The sequence below is a fragment of the Lissotriton helveticus genome, chromosome 9 (assembly GCF_964261635.1).
Source record: "Lissotriton helveticus chromosome 9, aLisHel1.1, whole genome shotgun sequence".
Classification (NCBI taxonomy): Eukaryota; Metazoa; Chordata; class Amphibia; order Caudata; family Salamandridae; genus Lissotriton; species Lissotriton helveticus.
Window position 1 is genome coordinate 77,435,689 of NC_136070.1, and position 19,070 is coordinate 77,454,758.

Below are 19,070 nucleotides of genomic sequence, written 5' to 3' on the forward strand. Positions count from 1 at the left end.
GTAAGGTTTGTTGCCTTACCCAGAAGAGCAAAAAAATAACATTCAATAACGGAACGAACTGGGAACAAAGAGGTTTCAGCAACTGTAATAGTGTGAACGTCGTTTACCTGATCACCTGTCCATGCAAACTTGAGTATGTAGGGATGACAAGCAGGGCAGTGAAAATCAGGATAGGCGAACACAAAAGTACAATAAAATGTAAGAAATCCAGTACAAAACTGACCAATCACTTCCTTGAACTAGGTCACAAACCAGAAGAAATAAAATGGACAGTGATTGAAATTGTCAGCAACGAGAGAACCCTTCTTGAAAAGGAACAAAGATGGGTGTTCCGTATTCAGTCGCATAAGATTGGGTTGAACGATGACATCCCGTGGGCGCAACTGTAAGGCATCCCATAGGAACTGTCCAACGTAATATACTGTGATTTCTCTGCAGTCTAGTTAATGATATGACATCCTCTACTGAACAGTTGGTATCCAGGGGCATGCACCCCCCTGTGTCTGTCAGAGCAACCATGACAGAGACTGTGGGAATACACCAACACTGCGACCCCCAGGTACTCCTGTTTAATTGCTTTTTAACATGGATACAACAAAGTGAATGTAATTTGATAAAGAGCGTTGAGTTGGAAGAGTCGACTAAATGCACAAATAAGATCATCTGGGTTTGCTGGCTAAGGAGTTTTTTCCGGTATCCAAAAGTAGTATTAATTGTGCATGTATCAATTCTCATGTTGCGCAAAGAGTTGACAATGAGGGGCACGCGTGCGTCTTTTCAACCCCCCCACCCCCCTCCCCTCCCCCCCTCCCACCTGTCGGAGTTACAGTGAGCATGACAATGAGTGGGAAAACACACCAACACTGCGATCATCAGACACTCACTTCTAAGTGCTGAAAACGTAGACACAACAAGAGAATGATACTTAAGAATGAGCGTGGTGATGGAAAAGTCGATAAATGTACAAAAACTATGTTATTTAAATATTATGATTTTTCCCATTATCTAAGAGCAGTACTGGGAATTGTGTATGTGTCTTTCACGTTATGCACTCTCCGAGTGAACATCAAGAAAGAGTAGAAAGACTTCCGTCTTTCTCCTCACAGTGTTCCACCAGTTGGTGGCCATTTTGGGGAGGGTTACATTCTAGCTGTTACTAGATTGTCGAGTGACAATGCGGAAATGACTGTGTCTTAAGGAACACGAGACAGACTAACCGGGCATTCATCAGAGGAGCACGGGGGTGGGAACAATGCGTCTTTTCCATGCCGGACATGTGAGTAACAGACTCTTACCCCGAGTCTCTAATAAATGGGTAACGGGGACAAACGATAATTCTGAACTTGGCGCAATAAGTAAAACCAAGATGCGGTTTTGTTTTTACAGTACCGCGGAAGAACACCCCTCGCCTGCAAACTCATGGGGCATTGCAATTAACTGAAAAGTGTACGTATTGTTGGGCTAAGAAAATGCGGAATTAACAGCTAGCGTTTTCTTGTTTCCTTTGTTAATAGAAACCAAAGGTGAAGGAGGTCCCTTCATTTTTGAATTGCTTGTTTATTGAGAATGCATTGAGTCGCGTTTGTGTGCATGTAAGACGAGATGACAGTGGAACCAAGCAGTTTAAGGTCCCTGTTTTCGTAATCAGCAACAAGACGCTGTTTATAACCAAAGCTATATCCCTCCTTATAACATGTAGGGATATGATTGCCTTTGATATATAAGGCATACCGGTACAAAGCTAATTGTCTGTACTTCTCTTTGGATTACAACGTAGAACTTACGTGTATGTGTTGCTTTTCTCTCTTTTTTCTCCTTTTCTCCACAGAGACCATAATAGGTCGCTTTTTGAGTACTATTTGTATTCTTTTTTTGCTTCACTGGGCCAACTCATGCCCCGAAGCACGAAACAGTCAGCTGATTTTTGCTGCACTGTTCATAGGACAGTAGGCATATTCTGTAGTAACTGAGTATACTTTAGTAGGGATCGCTTTTTTGGTCCTGATGAGTAAGCAGTAGGGGACTGCTTACGAAACATGTCGACCAGGTAGTAAGCTACTGCTCTACCTCACAACCCCTTCTTAACGTTCCCAGCTAGAGAAGCGAATAAAGTATTTTTTTCTACTATGCCAGGGAATTTTTAACTTTTTTATAAATCACTTTTTGAGGTCCCTACACTTTCACTGACACCTGTGCACTCACACATAGTCACTGTCACAATATAAGTGCTCCCGCGTATCCGTTTGGTCGTAGCACGCCCCGTCCCGTTATAGGGGCGGGAAGACCCCTATGATGAAGCATGACACTATTGGATTTTTTTAGTGTGTGAGGGGTATTTTAAAAAAGCACATTGCGCTCTGGTCTTTCCACCTTTAAGAGAGAGCCTAGCACGTTCACTAGAGAAATAGTATCCTAAAAATTAAAAATATTTCACTTTTTCACTTTTTTTGATAGAATCTCCTTGATTATAAAAGGGGAGAGTAAATCACCTTATTGGAACAAGCTCAGAGCTGATTAAACACCAGGCATAATCGATGCTATCTTCCTGGGCAATAAATGACATGTGAAGGGAGCATGTCTAGTGTGCATTTACCTTCGAGTTTCACCTGTCCCTATCAGTCAATGTGTTATTGAACTACAAACTCTACTCCACATTGCAGTGTTGCGCTCAAAATGATGGAAGTAACATGTTGGAAAGTTGTAATAAGTCTTGTATTTTTTTTTCTAGGGCTAGAGATTTTTATCATACCTGTTATTGCTTGAGTGGGTTGTCTATAGCTCAGCACTATGGCGGTGGTGAGATCCTCCATGAAGTTATTGTTGGTGCACCAGAAAACCGTTTGGTAAGAACTATTTTGCTGAGTTCTGTACATCTGTGCATGCTAGCTCAAATTGAGTTCTATGTATGGCAAGCAGTAGTATAAAGTAATCTGGTGTATGATACATTTCTTTCTATTGGCTATCAAGAATTTTGATATCCGCTTTTGTGGTCATGCTTGATTTGTCTACCTTTACCGATCAATACCTCTGCATTATGCAATCTGTAATTTTGCTAAAGAATATGAACCGAAAGTGGTGGTGTTCTGTCCAAGATACGTACATATGATTTAACTGTGTGAAATTATAAGCAGGCATGAGGGTTATCTACAGCCTAAAACCAAGAGTTTACGTTCAGCGAGCACTACAGGCACTTTCATTACCCTAATGTGTTTAAATGTAATACTGGTAAAGGGCGCAGCGTATAGTGTAAAAGAGCTTCAATATATATGTTAATTTAAAAAAATGTTTTTTATACTTTGGCTAGATCTCTGCATTCTTACATCAGAAAATTCTTAAGTTACCAAGGATGCTAAGAACAAAGTTACCCTGCCAATTATGAATGACCTAGTTGCAATTGTGAACAACATGTTTTTTTTTCTTATTTCTAAAGATCTGTCTGATGGCAAGTGATTATAACCAAATGATGCATGTGGTGTGATAAAACAAAGTCTTATAATGATTGGCTATGATTCATTCTACTAGAAATCCATTTTATATAGTGCATGTGTTTGTCACTAAGGAAATAACATTGAGCACAGTGGATTTTGTGTACAAAGAAGGTAGTGTCTGTGCTTATCTCTGTTTCTTTCCGAAGCCAACACATCTGGATTTAATTTGGTTGTAGAGGATAACTTCATAACACCTAAGGTACTTGGATGTTTCTTTTGGGCCGTGTGTGTACCAATTCATCTTTGATGGAGTTACCCCGCGTGAAGAAGAACATGCGTTTTTCAAACCTTGGTGTTCCAGTTGTTAGGATATTCCAAATACGACGGTCCGAATAAGGTTTTTTTTGTTACCCTGACGAAATCCTTTGACCGTTTTTTTGTCACTATTGTTAGATCGAAACATGTTTGTATTCTCAAGTGGCTAGGCAAACCAATTATGTTCTACCCTAATACCACAATTCAGATTTTAACCTTTTCCTGGGATAACCATTAATAAAGAAATCTCCTTTGGGTATAACCCTAGTTATATTTTACTTTTGATCTGAACCAGTGAATTTGTCCTGCAAAACAAATATCTTAGAGCTCCCAATTTTATTTGGTTGAGTCCACTGGAGTGGCACTGTCCTACTCCAGTGTGAGAGGTCACCTATGACAAAGCATGCCATGATAATTTATGGATGAGGCAACCTCCCAAATGTTTTTTATGACTCTATAGGCTACTACTGTCACATATAGGACAGGATGGACAAGGTTGACTTGATTCCTACAGCATCCAAGTACCTAAGGTGGTATGACGTAATCGCGAGGTTGCACTCTGGTTCTATTCCCTCTTGACTCTCCCGTGGGTATTAGATGAGTTGTAGAAAATAAACTGTTAAGTACTTGCATTCTGGTGAGCTTCAGAATATTCTTTCCTTTTATCTCTGTTCTACCTTGTCATCCGTAACAATACTTGTCCATCATGATTGTATTCAATTTATACAGTATTTTCCTCACAAAGTTGAAAAAATAGAAGCAGTAGCAAACAGATTCGAGAAATGAGTGCCTGTTGTCTACATAACCCATAAACTCATAGCAGTAGGCAAGTGTTCCTTTAGTAGAGAGTTAAAGAAGTGTAAAGTAGCTGTATAGTGGATAGAGAGGGACGCAATTCCAGTTCTAGTCAAGGAGAAAATATGAGTAAAACCAGAAGAGTGGGATGAATAAGGTGATTGGAGCTGATACACAACAGCTGTTATAGGTAGTAGAATAGACTGAAAACAGAGTAGTGTGGCAGCGAATAGATTTTATAAGTTAAAATAAATCCATAAACAATACAATAATACATGAGTGAAAGGGGAGCCAGCAACGAAAGGGAAAAGGTGGAGTACTTTGTGCCGCAGGAAGGTGAAGAAATAAAAGATGAAGGGAAGAAGTAAAGGTAGACCTCAGATGCAGGAGAATAGACCGCAAGTCCAAATAGTAGAGGAGCACTAACTACTATTAGAGAGCACAAAGGTAGAGATAAGCAACTTCGTTGGAATGGGGAAAAATATGTGGGATGGTGTGATAGATCGAAGAAACAACAGGTAAGACGGAAAGTAGAGAATTAAAAAGCATGTCCGATTTCAAAGTCAAAATGGATAGAAGGGAGGTTGGACGATATAGAATAGACCGTGGGAAGGGCATGAGAAGAAGATGCTGAGAGAGTATTTCACTGTTAGTAAGGTTAACATGAAATGAGTGAGAAATCATCTGAGTCTGTAGAGAGGAAGCCGGTTGGATAGCTGGGGAACTGTCTGCATAAAATTAACAGGACGATCAAAAAGAATACCTAATGAAAGGCACAGAAACAGTATAGAGAGAAAGAAAAGAGAGGTGATAATACAGTGCCTTTTGTAACACAAGAGTAAAGTGTTCAAAGACATAAGAAGCTCAACATACATAGTGGTTGCTGCCCAGAGCCCTATCTCTCACCGATCCTACCGACCTACTCAGCTCCTTCAAAGCCACTTCCTATGGAGATTTCTTACCCTTGCCCTTCATCAAAGCTCCCTCCGAGAAAGCTTTCTCACCCCTTCCTCACCATCGTCAATACCTCCTCTTAAGGAATCTTCACAAAAGCACTCAGATGGGCCAGATCCTCCTACTCCTAAAGAAACCAGTACTAGACCATGTTGAACTTAACATCTAATGGTACATCACTAACCTACTCCTTATTAGCATATGATTGAAAAACCGTCTATGCTCAACTCCAAGATCACATCAGTTCTCACCATCTCTTGCACGACCACCAATATGGCTTTAGATCGCACTGAAGAACAGAGAGCACTACATTTAACATCACAGATGACGGCCTTCTGACTACATATGAAGATGAAGTCTCCTGATATAGCTGGACCTCTTGGCTGCCTTCAGCACATTCGACCATTTAACCCTTATCCACACCCTGGAGTCTCGAATGGAATACACTGGTTCTCCAACTTTCCTTCTCCAACCTTTCCTTCTGTAAGCAGTTCATTCACATGGCCTCCATATTAAAAAAGTCCCTGCCATGTGCGTAGTCCCCCAGTGTACTATATGGTCACCTGTGATGTTAACCTCTACATGGGACCTCTTGGGCTCTACTCCAAGATAACCGCATCAAAATCACCAATATAACATTATACAACTCTGCTTGAATGCCTCCTCACGCCTCAAACGTTACCTGCACTTCATCCAGAGCTAAGCACCTTACGGCAGTTCAACCCCAAAATAGAATTTGTTATTTGCTAAGAACAACATGCAAGAAATAGTACAAACCTGGCTCTATGAGGTGAACCTTTGTGGCTCCAACCCCAAATGCTAAGTCCATGGATCGACCCGGGACACCAACCTCACCCTCAAGGAACACATTGACAAAAACAAGTAAGACAGCCTGGTAACAGCTCTCTAAAAAAATATATATATATTCTTCCAATACACCTCTTCGGAACTATTGTTTAAGCCCTCCTCCTCTTGTAAGTGGATGGAGGGAGAGCCTATTCTTTTACCTTATAGACCTCACATTGCCAACCTTTAGGGCATTATTAAACGCCGCAGCACATCTTTTCCAGGACCTGACAAATTGTGATTGTATCACCCCCATCCTGATTGAAATGATTGTCTCCCTAAGCCGTTCCTTACTGTCTTCAAAACAAGCTCCATCATTTACGAAGCAGTCCTGACCTGCAGCCCCTGCTTATCTTGAGGACCACTCGCCCTCTCTGGTGTTTTTTGGCACACTTGTAGGCAGTACACTATCCAAATATAGAGTAAGAACTATAATAAAGAATAAACAAGTAGACGTTTTCCATCTATTTACCCAAGATCTGTAGCAGCATACCTGTGTTCATCAGGACCACCTATCTCTGCTCCAATTCAGGAAAAAGTTGAAAACTCATCTCTTTAAAAAACACTACCCCACAATGTAGAAACAAGACACCTCTGTTTCCAGAACCCAGCTACTCTCTTATTACGCATTGACTGTCTAATTGCCTTTGGCCCTGCACAGTACTCCACTGCATTTTGGCTAGGTCTCTGCTGTACAAATACCATGTAACCTACATACTAGATAGGTGAGAAAAATGTAGTACTGCCGACTCCAAGAGATACAGGAGAAAACAAAATAATCACAGAATGTTACTTGCATGCAACTACAGTTCACCATTGGTACATTTCATCGTTTCCCACACTCGGTTTAGATGTTAAATAAGCAGTATCGACATTTAGCCATTTAACATAATACCATGTACAACCTTTAACTCTTGTCAAACTAGAAGAAGGCGCTCTAAACTTAAACAGCCCACCCCCTTAGAATCTTTCAAAGCTGAGATTCTCCCCACATTTTAAGAAAAAGGCATGTTCGAGGCTTATGAGCTGCAGATTGCACACTGTGCATAGATCGCCACCTAGTGTTGGGCCTGGATGTTTGCAGTTTGTTGTTGTCCTGAAAAGTTCTTTGGAAGTCACGAGATAGGTGACTCCTCCTTTGGACCACATTGCGCATGGGCATCGGCTCCATCCCCAGATTGTTTTTTCCGCCATCTGGCTCGGATGTGTTTCCTGCGCTCCAGTTTGGAACCGAATTTCCTTCGGCGCGCAATCCTCACCCAGTTCGACGGTATTGTTTTGATCGCGCTCCACATCGACGCGATTCTTCACCACTTCGAAGTCTTCGATTCCGGTCGTCGACGAAGGCCTTCTGGCCTACCTAGGCCTTACTTTCTGGCTCATGGAAAGGACGCCAGTCACGAAGTGTCCTCGACGTGGGTCGAAGTTTTCCCACGCCGACCTATATGAGGTGTGCAACCTTTGCCTCTAACCAGAGCACGAGGCCAAAGACTGTTCCGCTTGAGCCTCATTCCGCTCCAAGAAAACGATTCGGGACCGACGAGCTCGGAGAACTATGGCTCGCTCGTCAGCTTCGATCCCCGACGACATCTTTGAAGAGGGAGTCGACGTGCCAGAACACCAGCACGCCGAAGAGAATACCAGCTCCTCAGACGCCGAAGACTCCGACGTCGAGGACATCACTCCAGCTCAACCGGTCGTAAGTAAGACCGTCGAACCCAACCCTTCCTCGACACCCTCAAAAAAGGCTTCGGTCACACCCTCACCTTCGGGCCCGGGTACACACCGAGAGACTGCTTCCCACGCCCCGCCTTCGGGCCCCGCAAAAAAGCCCACTAAGCCTTCAGGTAGCTCAAGCCAGCCTATCTCCGGTGCCGATCATATACCGACACCAAAGAAGCCATTTTCCTCAACCACGCTGACCGTTGCTCCGACACCTAAGCACACGGCGCCGAAGACTGGCAGCGGCTCATTGATGCCGAAACCGCACTCCGACTAAAGCTCCGGATTCACACGCTTCGGAGCCGAAAAAACACCCGGAACCGAAAAAACAGGTCCCGGTAACAGACATTTCAAAAGAGCACACTTCTAAGCCAAAAGACCCAAGCCCAGCAACCGACTCGGTGCCGAAAAAAACTACGGAGCAGAAAACTTCGATGCCGAAGGATCTGCCCTACTCAGAGAAAATTTTCACACCGGATCCCAATCAGAAAACTCTTGTAAAGGATCCTAAGACCGGTCAATTGACTTGCCAAGAAAAGACGACTTGAGGCGCCAGCACCTCCCCGCCCCCCCCTCCAAGAAGAGAGACATTGCAACCTCTCCATTAAGGGTCCCTTCTCCACCACCTCCCCATAATGTTCCTCCTCCTCCACCTCCTCCACCAAATCATTCACCTACACCATCCACTAATCCAGACGATGATGTAGACACAGACTCTGATGACACAGGTGGGGTGCACATGACCCAGCAGGGACCAATAGTCCCCCTCAGTCACCTAATCCATGGGATGATTACAACACCCCTGATGTGCCTTACATCCCACAAGACGATGTATACCCTTCCAGACCTTCCCCACCAGAGGAAGGTTTTAACCTACTAGTGCATCCTGAATTGTGGTGACTTGGTGATTGAAAAACCAATGTTTTCTCACAGACGTGGAAGGAACCTTAAGGACATTCTTGTACATACACGCCCCAGAACATCTCCCCAACGACAACCCTCTGTACATGGTACACAGGGACATTTCCCATGTGGCAACTGTGCCAGCTGTCATCTAACGAAGAGGAGTAAACAACTGACCTTCGCCAATGGCACGAAATGGGACCAAAGAAAGATGACGAACTGTAACAGCAAAAACGTTGTCTACATGATTTCGTGCCCCTGCCATTTGGAATACATTGGCATGACAACCAGAGCGGTCAAAACAAGACTCAACGAAAACAAGAGCAATATACGGTGCAAGAAAAGCACCACGAAAATGGCGACTAATTTTTTAGAAATGGGACACTGTGTCAATGACATCTACTGGACCGTAATTGAACAATTGCGCACAGAACATGGTCTTTTTGAGAAGGAACAGTGTTGGGTTTTCCGTTTGGGGACCCATATATCAGGCCTGAATGATGACATTCCATGGGGGCAATTGAAGATGTAAACATTGTCCTGAACTGAAACATCACTGACACCAAACCAGGCGCTAACACTATCATTTATTAAAAACCTCCTACTCTGAGAATATGAATAAACAATATCTCGTATAAAAATCCCCTTGGGCTGTTGCTGCAATAAGTCATTTCCCCCTTGCCCCACACATACAGTCTATGGGACCGAAACCTTTGTATATATACAAAAAACAGGAAAGACTGAAGCATGTGAGATCATTAAAAGGAGCATGCGCGGAGAAGAGACTTTTTCCCCAGCTCAGTGCGCATGCGCCAGCCAAAGACTCACGATTGCAATACATGCGCTGCGCGAGAAAAAGCAAATCCAACGCGCATGCGCTAAAAAAAGACGAAAAAAAGACGGAAGACCGCAATACAGGCGCGGCCCTTAACAAATTAACAGAGAATGAAATTAATTACCGGCAGACCAAATATGGGCCTCCCCGGCCGCCAATTATCAAGAATAAGGGCGTGGTAACAAGCACATAAAAGGCCACTTGAAAACACACTCCCAGATACAGCAGAGCCGGCGTAAGGGGCAGCGAAGAGGGATTCTCCTCATAGACCCGTGAGTAATACCTAAAACGGATGAGTCTGGCAAACCCTGAACAATATGTAAGTACTAAAAAACAGAAACAGCAGAAGGTGTATATTTTGTCCACCCTTCTTTTTACAGGCAGCAAGGAAGCCCGGGTAACCCCTACGTTAGACACGGTCTCATGGAGCAATGAACTCCTTATTTTACAGTATGTTTCTTTTATCACTGTTAACATCACAGAGGCCTCACCACCAATTACAAAACATTGATAATATTACAGGGCACTTAACATGGCCTGAATCTAGAGCGTGTGCTTTATGTTATATGTTTGTCTGTCTTGTATGTGTTCTTTTTTCGAACATTTTTCGAATTTTTTCAAAATTATTTTCACAATAGGCACGTTAATTATGTGTAGATTGACACCTTCGTGCCCTAAATAATAATTTTCAACAAATTTTTCTAAACCGCACTTTTTTTGCATGACCAACACCACGGATGCAATAAACCCATGGTCTTTTTGAAGGAAAGGATCACCTGAAAAAAACTTTTTGTCCTTTCTCTCTACAGGTCAGCAAATTAGCGGCTAAAGTATAGGTACATTGATAGACCTTCACTTGTTAATATCACTTTTCTTGTATATACATAGAAAGAGATTAGAAAAACGTGAGTAAGGTGGGGATTTTGTGTACCCCAGTCCTGAAGAAGATGTTCTTACATCGAAACATGTTGACACACACAAAGAGGCGGCGCACATAATACTACGCCACACCTCCTCTTGTATTCCTTTTTAACAGTACCAACTCGGGGACCAATTAAAGTTTTTGTGTAACCCCACGAGTCGGGTCCTTTTTAAATCTCCACTCACTACCCCTAACCCCACCACTACACTCACTCACAATATTATATAAAAACACCCCTCACTATACACCACACATAGTCAAAAAGTGCTCCCGCGCAAACGCAGGTCGCAGCACGCCGTATCCCGTAGAGGGATACGATGACCCCGATGATGAAGCATGACACCAAGGGGCCTGTTGGTGTGTGAGGGGTACCCAAAAACATCAGACTTGCTCCCAACCACAGTAGGGACACTGTCAACCCATAACTTTATGGATTCTTCTTGTTCATAAACGTAACTTAGGGAGAACGAATCCATATTCTCTCTCTCTCCTTCCTTTGTTTAATATTGCCTCCTCCTCCACCTCCTCCACCAAATCATTCACCTACACCATCCACTAATCCAGACGATGATGTAGACACAGACTCTGATGACACAGGTGGGGTGCACATGACCCAGCAGGGACCAATAGTCCCCCTCAGTCACCTAATCCATGGGATGATTACAACACCCCTGATGTGCCTTACATCCCACAAGACGATGTATACCCTTCCAGACCTTCCCCACCAGAGGAAGGTTTTAACCTACTAGTACAAAGAGCTGCCAAATATCATGGGGTGGACTTACACACCGATGCGGTGGAGGAAGATTTCCTATTAGACACTTTTGATAACACACAAAGGTCTGCTGCCATTTTGCCAATGCTTAAGGGTGTCCTCAAGCACGCAACAGACGTTTTTAAGGATCCTGTCAGGGCTAGGGTCCTCAATCCTCACATTGAGAAAAAATATAAAGCTGCCCCTACAGATCCAGTTTATATTAAAGGTCCAGCACCATTAGATTCTTTAGTAGTGTCTAATGCACGTAAACGTGCTAATTCTCAAACATCAGGTGAGGGCTCACCACCAGACAAAGAATCTAAGCTCCTTGACGCCTCCGGCAAACGAACAGCGTCACAAGCAGCTAACATCTCGCGCATTGCCAACACCCAGGCATTGCTTGCAAGATATGATAGGGCACATTATGATGAACTGGAGTCCATAATGCAGCACCTACCAGACGAATACAAAAATAGGGCCAGTGAACTTATACAGGAAGGTAAAAATATTACTAATACTTCCATTCGTTGTGCCCTAGATGCTGCAGATACCGCCTCAAGGACAATCAATACCAGCACCCTTCTACGTAGACATGCCTGGCTACGTATTTCAGGTTTTAAACCTGAAGTACAAAACTCTATCCTTAATCAGCCATTTGATGAGACACATTTATTTGGCCCAAATGTTGACGTGTCTTTAGAAAAAATGAAAAAAAGACATCGATACAGCAAAATCTATGGGAGCCTTGCAGCAGCAAGCTCCCAGACGTTCTTTTCATCGCTCATCATACAGAGGCAACACAAGAGGCTACTCCTCGTAAAGTCCCTCCACTTCTTACAAAACCCCTAGCCATTCCAGATTCACTAAGGGCTACCAGAGAGGGGGTTACAGGGGTAACAACAACAAAGGCAGAGGCAAAACCAACAACTCCCGCTCTGTCTCTAACCCTACCCAATGACTTTCCTCCCCTCCCCCCCCCAACATTCCACTCATGTGGGGGTAAGACTGCAACAATTCCTTCCTGCCTGGACCAACATCACATCAGACAGATGGGTGCGACAAATTATTCAGTCAGGTTACTGTCTAGAACTAACATCTACCCCCACAAACATACCACCCAAACAGCGTCCAATGTCACAAGAACATCTATCACTGTTAAAGCAAGAAGTAGTATCTCTGCTACAAAAAAGTGCAATAGAATCAGTTCCCCTGCACCAACAAAACAAGGGGGTTTACTCTCTATATTTTCTGACTCCAAAGAAGGACGGCTCTCTAAGGCCTATTTTAGACCTCAGACCGCTAAACATATACATACAGTCAGACCATTTTCATATGGTTACACTCCAACAGGTCCTTCCGATCCTGTTACAAAACGACTTCCTTGCTACTCTAGATCTCAAGGACGCATACTTCCACATTCCCATTCATAAGGCTCAGAGGAAGTATCTCAGATTTGTCCTAGACGGGCAACATTATCAATTGAAAGTACTCCCATTGGGAGTCACAACAGCACCAAGAGTATTCACCAAGTGGTTAGCAGTAGTGGCAGCGCATTTATGAAGACCGCACATCCATTACTTCCCGTACCACGACGACTGGCTCATAAAATCAATGCGTGGAACCCACTCATGCCACAATCCAACTGCTCCACAACTTGGGGTTCACAATAAACCACACCAAGTCTCATCTACAACCATCCAAAGTACAACAATACCTAGGTGCCACATAAACACCTCAACAGCGCTAGCTTACCCCACTCCAGCAAGGATAGCCAGCATGCAAACTCTTCTAACAACGTTTCAGCTACAACACTCCCTTCCAGCACGAGTGTTCATGCAACTCATAGGGATGAGGGCCTCTTGCATTTTCATAGTACCCCATGCAAGACTTCAAATGCGTCAGCTACAAAAGTGTTTATCACGTCAATGGAACCAGGCACAAGGGCACGTAACAGACCTAGTGTTGGTAGACGGTCGGACTCCTCGCTCTCTGCAGTGGTGGAACACCAAAAACCTTTCCAAGGGACGTCCGTTCCTAGATCCAGTTCCTCAGATAATCTTGACAGCGGACATATCGCTCTCCGGCTGGGGAGCCCACCTACTGCAACACACCATGCAAGGCATCTAGAGTTACTAGCAATATTCCTAGCACTAAAAGCTTTCCACAAGCAAGTATCAAACAAAGCTGTGTTAGTCCGCACAGACAACATGACAGACATGTATTACATACAGAGGCAGGGAGGCACACACTCCCTGCAACTCTCTCAACTAGCATAGGACATATGGCGGTGGGCTATATCTCAGAACATATTCCTTCTAGCCCAGCATGTTCCAGGAGTACAAAATACCATAGCGGATCTGTTAAGCCGTCAATCACAACAGACCCACGAGTGGGAACTTCATGTGCAAGTTCCTCAGCCATTCTTTTAGATGTGGGGACGACCTCAGATAGACCTATTTGCCACCCACGAAAACGCCAAATGCCAAAGCTTTGCCGCCAGATATCCACACCCACTGTCCAAAGGCAATGCGATATGGATGAACTGTTCAAACAGATTTGTGTACGCTTTTTCACCTCTACCACTCATGCCACTAGTAGTACGCAAACTACAGCAGCATTCTCTGACCCTCATCCTAGTTGCTCCAACATGGGCCAGACAACCGTGGTACACCACACTGCTACAACTGTCTGTAGTACCGCACCAAAAATTGCACCTGTCTCCACACCTCTTAACACAGAACCGTGGAGAGATCAGACACCCGGACCCAGCACAGCTCAACCTTGCGAACTGGCTCCCGAAATCCTAGAATTTGGATATCTGAACCTTCCTCCAGACTGCATGAATGTCATAAAAGAAGCTAGACATCCTACCACTAGGGCATGTTATGCAGCCAAGTGAAAACTATTTGTCATATATTGTCACAACAACAATATTAATCCCCTAGATGTGTCTATTCAACACATCATAGGATACTTACTGCATCTCCAAAGATGTAACTTAGCCTATACGTCTATTAGACTACATCTTGCTGCAATAGCAGCATATCTGCAAAACAGACAACATCTATCTCTGCCAGCCATTAAAGCCTTTATGGAAGGCCTTAAAAGAATAATTCCTCCCAGAGTACCACCTTCACCTGTGTGGAATTTAAATTTTGTTCTCACACGGTTAATGGGACCTTCCTTCGAACCCTCACACAAATGTGAATTAGTTTTTTTTTTTTTTTTTTTTTTTTTTAAAGACCTTTATTGCACACTCAAATCAAGATACAGTTGAATGCCTACAACCTCTGGGGCCGGCCTCAAACATTTCAGCGATAATGGTGGAAATTGGAAATTTACACAGCCGTTTAGCCGGCATCCCTGAGGCCCGGCGGCAACTATTCCATGCGTGCATCTTTACGTTGGCAATTTTGTCGGAAGTCACAAAGGTCTGCATTTTAACCGTAGAACCAAACAATACCAAACAATAAGAGCACAGCCATCAAATACAACCACAAAGTGTACCCAGAGGGTAGACAGATCCATAGGTGTCATCAAAACATCTGAACATTAGTGACGTAGTCCTTGACCCCTCCCGGCTCCCCCCTTTCAAGCAACAGCAGGCGTCCACCAAGGCTAGCGAACTCCTCAGCACACACTCCCTCGTTAAAATTCTAAAACTCAATCCGACAAACCCTCATCCAAATCATCTCCCGGAGGTTCGCAGATGTCTCCCCTGTACTTGTTCCACGCCCCCCAGATCAGACCCCATTTCCTGGGGCAACCTCTCCGGACAAACACCGCCTTCTCCGCCACCATTGCGTCATCCATATCGCTGCACCAATCCCTCAGCCTGGGCACCACAGGTGATCCCCACAATTTAGCCACATTACGCTTCGCAACCATCAGGCCCAACACCACCCAGTCCCGCTGCCGATGGGTCAAGTCCGTGGCCTCCCAAATGTTCAGCAAGCAGCAGCGCGGGTCTAACTGCAGGGAAACATTCACAGTCTGGGAAATAGTGCGGAACACTGCTGTCCAATACCCTGCCAGCCTCCCGCAATCCCAAATGGTGTGGAAGAATGTCCCCCGCTCTCCGCATCCGCGGAGGCAGTACTCCTGATCAGCCCTTCCTATTTTGTATAGAACCGTCCGGGTATAGTACGTACGGTGCAGGACTTTCAACTGCACCAGCTTAAGCCTGGACGGAATCGCCGATTCGCAAGGTGATGAGAGAGCCTCCTGCCACTCCGAGTCATCAAGGTCCCCTATGTCCGCTACCCAATTGGAGCGCAATTTGGACAACAAGTCAGGGAGATTGTTAACTAGTTTCCTGTATGTGTATGAAGTGGCTTTTTGGGGCATGTGCTCGGTCAGCAGGCGGTCCTCAAGAGGGGTAGATTCCTGCAGAGTCGCATCTGCCGGAATGGCCGTATCTGCATGAATCGGTATCGTTCGGACTCTCCCATACCATATTTGGCCTGCAAGAACCCAAAATCCACGATTCTGTGATTTTTCCAGAGGTCCCCCACCACTGAAATTCCAATGTCGTCCCATGCCTTAAACCCTTTGGTATTGCCCATGTAACCCAACCTGTGTGAGTCCCATAGGGGCGTCATCTGTGTAACAGTGTGTGCGCAGTGCAGGTGCCTGTGTGCTTTATACCAGAGTTGGATCGTGTGACGTGTCGGGCCCTGTAGCCCTGATGGGACGTTGCGGCTATAGAGGTTCCTCAGCAGACCTCTGGGTTCGATATTCTGCCTGTCCGCCATGTAGGCTGGGTCTGTGTGTGGGACATGTAACCAGTAGTTGATCTGTTTAAGGTGGGCAGCCCAGTAATACAGTTCAATACTAGGGAGCGCTATCCCCCCATCGTACCAGTCCCGCACCAGCTTGCTCTGCGCAATGCGGGCCGGCTTTCCATCCCAGAGCAGATTAGAGATTGCCGCCGAGATGGCCTTAAAGTAGGCGGGGGGCACCGGAAACGGCGTATTCTCCAGGAGGTACAAAAAACGAGGCAGAGCCATCATTTTGAACAGGGCAGCTTTGCCCAAAAGAGTAAGTGGAAGGGAGCGCCACACCCTGACATCCCGAACAAACCGCTCCAGGGGGGGTCTCAGGTTCAAAGTGTGGAATACGTCCGGACTAGGAGTAATGTAGACCCCCAGATATTTAAAGGGGGCAGCAGTGTACGCTAACGGACAGCCCCTCGGAAGTGGGGGGGGGTGGCCAGCAAGAACGAACAGCACCGACTTCGCCCAGTTAATCCTATAGCCGGATACCCTCCCGAACTTCTCGCAGACATTGAGCAGTTCCGGGACAGATTTCCGCGGGGCGGTGAGGTAGAGCAGGACATCGTCGGCGTATAGCGATATCCGATCTTCCCACGTTGGTGACCACTGGATACCCTTAATTGAGGGTTCCCATCTCACCCAAATCGCCAACGGCTCAAGGACTAACGTAAACAATAGAGGAGACAACGGACAACCTTGTCTCGTCCCACGCCCAAGCGGGAAGGTCCTAGAGATGTGGCCATTTGCCACAACCTGCGCGAGGGGGCTAGTATACAGAAGGCGGACCCACGCACAAAAGCGAGGCCCAAAGCCCATGCGTCGGAGCACCGCGAAGAGATAAGGCCACTCCACCGTATCGAACGCCATAGTGGCGTCCAGGGAGAGCAGTACCGCTGGTTCCCGTATACTCTCCTTGCGAGCCAGGACCGCCTGTAAATGCCGCAAATTATGCGAGGTATTGCGATTCTGCATGAAGCCGGACTGGTCCGGGTGAATTAGAGTGGCAAGGTGGGGGGTCAATCGCAAAGCCAATAACTTGGCGAGTATCTTTGGCTCCGCGTTGAGCAGGGAAATGGGGTGGTAGGAAGTACATTCCTCCGCCGCCTTACCGGGTTTATGGATCGGGATGATAGCGGCCAGGCGCTGTTCGCTCGGCAGCATTCCCAATTCTAGGCTGTCCTCGAGCATGGTAAGCAGATGGGGGGCAGTCGTCTGGGACGTTTGTTTGTACAATTCCACCGGGATGCCGTTGGGTCCCAGGGCTTTCCCAGACGCCAACGCCTCAGTCGCGTCCCTCACTTCCTGCACGGTAACATCGGCCTCCAACAAGAGTGCCTCTTCCGGCGAGAGACAGGGGATCGTCAGATCCTTGATGTAGTCATAGGCCTCCTCCGTCGTGAACCCCGCCTGAGGAGCGTAGATAGCTTCGTAATGATCCGCCAGCAGGTCGACAATAACCCCGGGGTCAGAGGTCGCCCGTCCGTCAGGCAGTGTCAGTTGAGCAATAACCCTGCCAGCCCGCTCCTTTTTATCGAGCCAGGCCAACATCTTTCCCGCTTTATCGCCCAGTTCGTACACTCTATGGCGGGTGGCCTGGAGTGACGCCCTAACCGATTCTCGCTGGTACGCCATCCATTCTACTCGGCACAGCCGGACCGCTTGGGCAGCTCCCAGAGATGGATTGGATTCCTGTCTAGAGATGGCCACTGTGAGGGCCTCCTCCAGGGCGCAGAGTTCTTGCTGTTGTGTTCTCCTGTGTGCCGTCACCGACGCAATCGCTTGCCCCCGCAGCACTGTTTTAAACGCTTCCCACAGAGTACTCTGGGAGGCCACTGTGCCCACATTCTCCCGAAAATAGTGCTCGGCAGTAGTGGTGAGTGATTTTTTCAAAGGGGCATGTTGTAAATAACTTGCATGGATCGGGAACGTACGGCACCTGTGCGCGCGGCGACTCGTGTACGTGAGCAGGAGAGGGGAGTGGTCGGAGATACCTCTGGGGCAGATGGCCACTTCTTCGACCCCACCAAGCCCTTCACCGGACATGAGCACATGGTCAATCCGTGATAGGCAATTATGTGTTGCTGAGTAGTATGTGTAATTTCTGTCAAGGGGGTGTTTGTAGCGCCAGCAGTCCGTCAGTCCCAAGGCGTCCAACAGGCCGGAGAGTCGCCCGCCTCCCCGCACCGTCGCAGCCTGTGGGTGTCTGTCAAGGGTATGGTCCACCACGTCATTGAAATCTCCCCCTACAACCAGTGTCGCTGTCGGTAATGCGAGGAGGAAGGAGGCTAGAGCAGTATGAGCTTCGGTGTGTAAATTAGGCGGGATGTATACTGACACGAAATTAAAGAGCTGGCCTTCCCACTGTACTGTTACCGCTGCGAAGCGGCCCTGAGTGTCCACCCTCGTGTGTGTGCATACCAATGGGAAATTTTTCCGTATAAGGATTCCAGTCCCTCTAGAACCGGACGAGAAGTCCGCATGGGTGACGAATTTGTATCCCCACCTGTCCATCGCTCTAGAGGCCGTGCCCACTAAATGGGTCTCCTGCAGCATAACTATCGCCGGCTTACAGCGTTTCAAATATTGTAACACTAGGCCTCGCTTCACCTTATCACCCAATCCCCGAACATTCCATGTGAGTGCTGTCAGTGTCATAGAGTGGGAGGGGCTTGTCATATGGAACTCAGGTGTATCCCGTGAGTGTGTCGCCATCTGTCAGGGTGCGGTATGAGTCCAGGAGGAATGAACGTAGTGGAGCAACGTCACCTATGACCAGGTCACCCTCATTCAGTGCAGTGAAGTTTGTGCTGTGCCAAAC

At 46.2% G+C, this 19,070-nt stretch overlaps 1 protein-coding gene across 1 annotated transcript in view; it reads left to right on the forward strand.

The window, feature by feature from the left end:
• FNTB (farnesyltransferase, CAAX box, subunit beta) overlaps positions 1–19,070 on the forward strand; it is a 178,370-nt gene that overhangs the window by 145,304 nt on the left and 13,996 nt on the right. The window contains exon 11 of the mRNA XM_078659519.1: positions 2,729–2,843. Within this exon, the coding sequence (XP_078515645.1) occupies positions 2,729–2,843 (115 nt within the window). The remainder of the gene's footprint in view (positions 1–2,728; positions 2,844–19,070) is intronic.